The sequence below is a fragment of the Salvelinus sp. IW2-2015 genome, linkage group LG23 (assembly GCF_002910315.2).
Source record: "Salvelinus sp. IW2-2015 linkage group LG23, ASM291031v2, whole genome shotgun sequence".
NCBI classification, from domain to species: Eukaryota; Metazoa; Chordata; class Actinopteri; order Salmoniformes; family Salmonidae; genus Salvelinus; species Salvelinus sp. IW2-2015.
Window position 1 is genome coordinate 43,580,531 of NC_036863.1, and position 8,461 is coordinate 43,588,991.

Sequence of the window (8,461 nt, forward strand, 5' to 3'; positions counted from 1 at the left end):
CCAGCCATGAGCAGCCAGAGTCGCCGCAGCCATGAGCAGCCAGAGTCGCCCGCCAGCCATGAGCAGCCAGAGTCGCCCGCCAGCCATGAGCAGCCAGAGTCGCCCGCCAGCCATGAGCAGCCAGAGTCGCCCGCCAGCCATGAGCAGCCAGAGTCGCCCGCCAGCCATGAGCAGCCAGAGTCGCCCGCCAGCCATGAGCAGCCAGAGCCGCCAGCCAGCCATGACCGCCAGAGCCGCCAGCCAGCCATGACCCGCAGAGCCGCCAGCCAGCCATGACCCGCCAGAGCCGTCAGCCAGCCATGACCCGCCAGAGCCGTCAGCCAGCCATGACCCGCCAGAGCCGTCAGCCAGCCAGGACCCGCCAGAGCCGTCAGCCAGCCAGGACCCGCCAGAGCCGTCAGCCAGCCAGGATCCGCCAGAGCCGTCAGCCAGCCAGGATCCGCCAGAGCCGTCAGCCAGCCAGGATACGCCAGAGCCAGGATCCGCCAGAGCCATCTGCCAGTCATGAGCTGCCCCTCAGTCCGGAGTGCCCCTCAGTCCAGTGGCGCCCTATGGGATGGTATTCAGTCCGGGACTCGCCGTTCCAGAGGCGCCACCAAAGCGGGTAGTGTCTATGGTGGAGGGGGGTCCACGTCCGCACCCGAGCCGCCACCATAGGAAGGCCCACCCGGAACCTACCCTTCTGTGTCAGGTTTTGCGGCGGAGTCCGCACCTTTGGGGGGGGTACTGTCACACCCTGGCTTTGTTATATATATTTTCTTGATTAGTTTAGGTCAGGGTGTGACATGGGGGATGTTTGTGTGTTTTGTCTAGTTTAGGGTGTGTGTATTGTTTAGGGGGTTTTGTAGTATGTATGGGGTTGTGTTCAGTGTAGGTGTTTAGAAAAGTCTATGGTTGCCTGATTTGGTTCTCAATCAGAGACAGCTGGTTATTTTGTCTCTGATTGGGAGCCATATTTAAGGCAGCCATAGGCTTTAGGTGTTTGTGGGTAATTGTCTATGTTAGTGTTTGTGTCAGCACTATTTGTATTTATAGCTTCACGGTCGTCAGTTTTGTTATTTTGTTAGTTTGTGTATAGTGTTCGTTTCGTGTTTTCTCTCTTCAAAAAAATAAAAGAAGATGTATTAATTCACACGCTGCGCCTTGGTCCAATCTCTCACCGCAATACGATCGTGACAGCGTGAAGAAACCAGGTGGCTGTACCGACTCTGATAACGTATCCCGAGTGAGCCATGTTTCCATGAAACAGAGAATGTTACACTCTCTGATGTCTCTCTGGAAGGCAACCCTTGCTCGGATTTCGTCTACCTTGTTGTCAAGAGACTGGACATTGGCGAGTAGTAKACTCGGGAGCGGTGGGCGATGTTCGTCAGGTACTCAAGCAGCAAAATAAATAGGGTATTAAACACACGGCTGATAAGTGTGACCTATTCARGAATGATGTCAGTTATTTCTGAAAAATAATTTCTTCTGAGGGTTACAGAATGGATGTTAAAGAAATTGTAGTCATGCAAGATCTGGTAAACAGGCCACCAACAAACGTGAGAGAGCTGAGGAAACTACTGGGGTTTCTAGGGTACTACAGGGATTATGTACAGAACTTCAGCATCCGGGAAGAGAAGGACCAAGATAGATATGCAGTTGGGACAGGCTCCACCCCACCAGAAAGTTATATGGGAGGATGCTCACCAGAGAGCATTAGAGTGTGTTGACTAATCCACCTGTGCTTACTTACCCAGATTTATAGGACCATTTTATCCTGCATGTTGATGCCTCTGAAGTGGGATTGGGAAGTGTGTAATACCAACGACAAAGTGGRAAACTGAGAGTCATTGGATATGTCTCCTCACCYGTACACAAGCAGAGAGAAACTATCACCTTCCCTCGGGGAAACTGGAATTYCTGGCCCTCAAATGGGCAGTGACTGAGCGGTTCCGAGATGACCTATTTTATGCTGCCTCTGTGACAGTGTACAGGGATAATAAACCCTTGACATACGTACTAACTACAGCAAGACTGAATGCCACCGGTCATCGCTGGGTGGCAGAGCTGTCTGACTTKAATCTCACACTGAAGTATCGTCCTGGAAAGGTAAACACTGACGCAGACTTTCTGTCACGCTCTCCTTTGCATGCTGAACRTCACATGGAAGAATGCACGGAGAAACAATCACCTGAGACGGTGAAAGCAACACTCAACAATGTTCAGGCACAACAGCATGATTGTGTAACTGGGATATCTGTGGTCACGCTAAGGCCCTCAGTGCAAGAGGAGCTGTCAAGGTGGGGGGGGGGGGGACAGTTACTGACCGACTGTCTCATGCATGCTCAGTCAAAGGTTAAAAGTTAAAAGATGCAGCTGTATCCAGAATCTTGGAACTAAAAAGGCAAAGGACTAAGCCAAAACCAACAGAATGTCATCAAGAGTCATGTGAAGTCTCCCCAGAGGGATTGTTACAAAGGAAAACAGCAAAATRGACACAAATTGTGGTACCAAGACCGTACAGAACACTAATTTACAAGTACTTACACACTGAAATGGCCCATCTAGGAACAGAAAGAGTATGGAACTAGAATGAATTTTTATTGGCCGCGCATGCAACATGACATTGAATACTTTATCACTAAAGTGTGTAAGTGTATCAAACTAAATAAACCCAGTGTAATAACTAGGGCCCCGATGCAACATGTACGGGCTACAGCTCCTTTTGGAGATGATTTCAATTGACTATGTGCAACATTCTCACTGCACCTAACACCATTACTGAACTTTAGACATACGAGTTACCACACCCAGTCTCATGGAGGGTTACCTCTGGAAATCCCTTGGTATCTACTGAGTTGGTAAATCAGCTTTAAGTTGTCTTGCACCTTATTTGTGGAACAATCTTTTTTTTTTAAATCTTAAATTTGATGTTCTGGTGTCTCTAGGGCAATTCAGAAAGCTGATTGAGGACCTTATTACTGATGAAAGTGTTTGATTTTTATGACCGTGTTTTTCTTTCTGCTTGCAATTTGCAGTTATATTTTTGATGCGTGTATTTTCTGTAATTTATGTAATTCAGGGCTCATGGGTAAAAGAGACCTTGGTCTCAGTATGACTCCCTGATCAAATAAAGTTTAATTAAATAAATAAATAAATCTTGTTTACTCTCTGTGGAGGGAATGGCTGCTGAGGGGTTTTCTGGTTTCATTGTGAGACAGAGGGGGTTACTGGGACGGAACAAATGAGAATAACGCCACAGAGCATTGCTGTACACACACTGGGCATTCTTCTACAGGGGCTAAACAGATCCCACATTCTTTGCCTCCKTCCACTGTGTCAAAATGATTATTTATCAGGAGTATCGGTGAGAAAGTGGTGTTTCTGCATTCCTAGTTGGACACACATTAGGGAAGGGATGTAGTCATGGCGGGTTTGCACTTCTCCTTATTCTTCTTCTTTCAACATATTTTACCATGTCCAAAGAAAGTCAATCTGTACTGAAACAGATTTTATCTGAGACTGATTTTATCTCTAATCCACTCCCTCATTTTTTTCACTCTCTTTTTCTCTGTCCCCCTCTTTTGTTATTTCTGTCCCTCCCCCTCTCTTTACTCTTCTCTCTCACATACACACTTTCTTCTCCTCCCTCTGTAATGGGTATCTGTGTAGCAAAACATTTGCTATCAGATAATAGGGCAGTATAAACAGGTAGATGTTGTGCTTGATGCCTGTAATCTGTGTCTGATTGTGTTAAGAAATCAAAGGGCCACTTCCCTCAAGCCCTGACATGTTGACATATCCGTATCCAGGCGACACCTTCACTGTAGCAATAGAAACAGAAGTTGAAGGAAAATAAGGTGAGGGTGCAGCCTTTTCTGACATCACACAATTACATCATCACACATGAGATGTTTTTGTCCTATTCGTGTCCCTAAATGTTCAGGAAAAACAAGTTGTTAGACATTCTGTGTGTTCCCCCCCCCCTCTCTTTTTCTCTTTCTCTCTTCCTCTTTTTTTCTCACTCTGTCATATCCTCTGCTCACTGGCAGTCCGTTTTTTGATATCCGAGTGAGATTGTGTGCTCCTCTTCCATTCTTTCTCTATAACTCTCCTCTCTTGTTGGTTTGCTGTTCTGGCGGTGGTGACCCCTGTGTTAGACCATGGGAGATCCTATAGCTTTCTCCGTCCTAAACAAGAGACTGAGACCACGGTTCACTGCCATGGAACGCCTCTGCTACTCCCTGGACACACTGGAAGATGGACCACAGCGGCCTGGCACGGTCAGGGATGGTTCAACCACACGGTCTACAATAGTGAGGGATGTATCACAAATTCAAAAAGACACAAGCTCGACCACGACCAAACCAGAGCAGGAGGATGTGGTAACAGAAGGGTTGATTTCCCTGACTGAAGAGGGGGACATCGGTCCTGAACCGTTGACCACGTCTRTGATCGATGATTGTTCAATGCTGTTTCTGACAATAGAAGATGCTGGTCCTGATGGGTCTGGTGAGCTGACTGTGGTCAGGGACAGTTTGACCGTAGCGAATGACGGTCCAGATGGTTTGACCGTGGTCATTGAGGGAGATGGAGACGGTTCTGATGCGGTCAGTGAAGATAGGAGCACTTCCAGACAGAGCTACATAGATGGAATGTTACCGGACCTCATCAGGAGTGGACGACCGCTCAACAGACGCAGAACACTAGGACCAGTCTCAGACACGGTGAGAGAGARAGAGAGAGAGTGAGCAAGAGAACAAAAAGGAGAGATTATGTTTGTGTGTGTTGCGGGGCCAGAAATGTGCATTCAATGTCATTTGATGCAGTAAATGTTATGGTATTAAAATATCTTGCACCAGAACATATCTTGCACTAGAATACAAGTCACCTCGTTCAGTACCAGCGTGCAATACTGTGTGATACGGTGCTATATAATGCTATCAGCTCATGGAGACAGGTTTGATTCGTGGCTGTGTATGGTTGCTAAAGGAGATATGTGGGAATATTGTTGTCTCTCTTTGAGCCCTTATCGAATCAAAATCAAATCAAATCAAAATATATTAGTCACATGCGCCGAATACAACARGTGTAGTGAAATGCTTACTTACAAGCCCTTAACCAACAATGCAGTTTTAAGAAAAATACCCCCCAAAAATAAGAYTAGCAGTAAAATAACAATAGCGAGGCTATATACAGGGTGTACCGGTACATAGTCAATGTGCAGTGGCACCGGTTAGTCGAGGTAATTGTATTAATATGTACATGTAGGTAGAGTTATTAAAGTGACTATGCATAGATAACAGAGAGTAACAGCAGCGTAAAAGAGGGGGGGGGGGCAATGCAAACAGTCTGGGTAGCTATTTGATTAGATGTTCAGGAGTCTTATGGCTTGGGAGTAGAAGCTGTTTAGAAGCCTCTTGGACCTCGACCTTGGCGCTCCGGTTCCGCTTGCCAATGTGTAGGGAACGGTCTATGACTAGGGTGGCTGGAGTCTTTGACAACTATTCAGGGCCCTCCTCTGACACCCGCTGGGTATAGAGGTCCTGAATGGCAGGCTAGCTTGGCCCCAGTAATGTACTAGGCCGTATGCATCACCCTCTGTCGTGCCTTGCAGTCGGAGGGCCGAGCAGTTACCATACAAGGCAGTGATGCAACCCGTAGGAGTGAGCCTGGTGTGTGTGCATGCATATATACAGTAACCAATCAAAGTGTTGGACACATCTACACATTCAAGAGGTTTTTTTTTAAACATTTTTTTTAACATTGTAGAATAATAGTGAAGACATCAAAACTATGAAAAAGACATGGAATCATGGAGTAACCAAAAAAGTGTTAAACAAATCACACTCTTGGCATTCTCTCAACCAGCTTCATGAGGAATGCTTTTCCAACAGTCTTGAAGGAGTTCCACATATGCTGAGCACCTGCTGGCCTGCTTTTCCTTCACTTCTGCGGTCCAAATCTCCCAAACCATCTTAATTTGGTTGAGGTCGGGTGTTGTGGAGGCCAGGTCATCTGATGCAGCACTCCATCACCCTCCTTCTTGGTCAAATAGCCCTTACACAGCCTGGAGGTGTGTTGGGTCATTGTCCTGCTGAAAAACAAATGATAGTCCCACTAAGCACAAAACCAGATGGGTGGTGTATCCATGCAGAATCCTTTGGTAACCATGCTGGTTAATTGTGCCTTGAATTCTAAATAATCACAGACAGTGTATCAGCAAAACACACCCACACCATAACACCTCCTCCTCTCCATGCTTCACGGGTGGAACCACACATGCGGAGATATCCGTTCATCTACTCTGTCTCACAAAGACATGACGGTGGAACCAAAAATCTCAAATTTGGACTCATAGACCAAAGGACAGATTTCCACAGTCTAATGTCCATTGCGTGTGTTTCTTGGCCCAATCAAGTTTATTCTTGTATTGGTGTCCTTCAGTAGGGGTTTCTTTGCAGCAATCCCGCATGTTGGCCTGATTCACGCAGTCTCCTCTGAACAGTTGATGTTGAGCAATATGTCTGTTACTTAAACTCTGTGAAGCATTTATTTGGGCTGCAATTTCTGAGGCTGGACTCTAATGAACTGCAGCAGAGATAACTCTGGGTCTTCCTTTCCTGTGGCGGTTCTTATGAGAGCCAGTTTCATCATGCGCTTGATGGTTCTTGCGACTGCACTTGAAGAAACTTTCCAAGTTTTCCGCATTGACTGACCTTCATGTCTTGAAGTAATAATACTGTCATTTCTCTTTGCTTATTTGAGCTGTTCTTGCCGTAATATGGCCTTAATCTTATAAGGCTAATCTTCTGTATACCACCCCTACCTTGTCACAACACAACTGATTGGCTCAAACGCATTAAGAGGAAAGAAATTCCACAAAATGAACTTTTAAAAGGAAGACCTGTTAATTGAAATGCATTCCAAGTGGCAACCTCATGAAGCTGGTTGAGAGAATGCCAAGAGTGTGCAAAGCTGTCAAGGCAAAGGGTGGCTACTTTGAAGAATCTCAAATATAAAATATATTTTGATTTGTTTAACACTTTTTTGGTTACTACATGATTCCATATGTGTTATTTCATAGTTTTGATGTCTTTACTATTATTATACAATGTAGAAAATAGTACAAATGAAGAAAAACCCTGGAAGGAGTGTGTCCAACTTTTGACTGGTACTGTATGTGTCTATGCAAATGTGTGTGTGCATGCGTGTGTGTGTGTGTGTGATGAGCTGTTATACGCATATCCAGTACAACAGGATTTCTCAATCTCTGATATTTCACTCAGGAATCTGGATTAGCAGGGTTTCTTTTTACCACTGTGTCCGAGTTTTTTTAAGAGAAAGGTTGTGTACATGTGCATGTGTGTGTCTATGTGCATATGTGCGAGTGGCTCGGGAGGTGGTTTGTGTCTATGTCTGTGTGTTTGCATGTAACACTGTGTCTGTGTATGTCTAGTTGAAGTGAAAAGGGAAATTCTTGTAGGAAGTTGATTAACGTGCTTCTTTACAAATGTGCTTCTGTGTGTTTAGTTGAAGGAGGTGCGTCGGGAGGTAGAGCTATCTCGGAGGCGCAGTCTGAAGCTGAAGGCTCAGGTGGACAAACTACAGGAGAACAGAGAGGGACTGGGATGGAGTCAACACAGAGCGAAGGTAACGCGCACACACACRCGCACACACATTTCAAATACAGCCAAGCATTCAGAGCATTCAAGCAGAACCAGATATTTCAAAGGTCATTTCAAAGGTCATACAATCACTGAAACAGAAACAAAAACAGTGTTATATATAGAGGTTGAATAACAACAAGACAACAATAGGGCTTGAATGGATTATGCTGATAACTGTATGGGAAAGGAGTATGTCTTACTGCACACAAGGATTGAATCATTTTGGTTTCTGTGGAGCACATCACCTTTAGAAGTCTGTGTCCTGGTCGTGTGGCTGGCTCCGTTTCAACTATTCTTTGCCTGCTAGCTATGGAATCCTGACCTTTCACCGGACGTGCTAGTCCTGTCCCAGACGCTGCATCTCTAGAGACAGCAGGAGCGATAGCAGAGATACCTGCTGAATATCAGGCTAGAAAACTGACAATTTACTCCTGAGGTGCTGTACCTGGTTTGCAACTCTGATACAAACCACTTGTGATTATTATTATTTGACCCTGCTGGTCTTCTAATGAACATTTGAACACTTGGCCATGTTCGTTAAATCTACCCACCCGCGTCACAGCCGAAGAGATGGCCACACCTCATAGCCTGGTATCCTCTCTAGTTTCTTCCAGGTTCTGGCCTTTCTAGGGAGTATTTCTCTAGCACCATTGCTCTATACCGTGCATTGCTTGCCGTTTGGGGTTTTAACTGGGTTTCGTCACAGCACTTTGGTGACATCAAAGCTGATTGTAAGAGGGCTATATAGAATAGCTTTGATTGAAATTTGATTGAAAGAGGGGAAGAAATGTTCAACATACCACACGCTG

The 8,461-nt window shown here is 45.6% G+C and overlaps 1 protein-coding gene across 1 annotated transcript in view; it reads left to right on the plus strand.

The window, feature by feature from the left end:
• Nucleotides 1-3,998: 3,998 nt before the first annotated feature.
• LOC111950093 (plectin) overlaps nt 3,999-8,461 on the plus strand; it is a 20,928-nt gene continuing 16,465 nt past the window's right edge. Inside the window, exons 1-2 of the mRNA XM_023967448.2 lie at nt 3,999-4,709; nt 7,516-7,635. Of these exons, the coding sequence (XP_023823216.1) occupies nt 4,146-4,709; nt 7,516-7,635 (684 nt within the window). The 5' untranslated portion in view covers nt 3,999-4,145. The remainder of the gene's footprint in view (nt 4,710-7,515; nt 7,636-8,461) is intronic.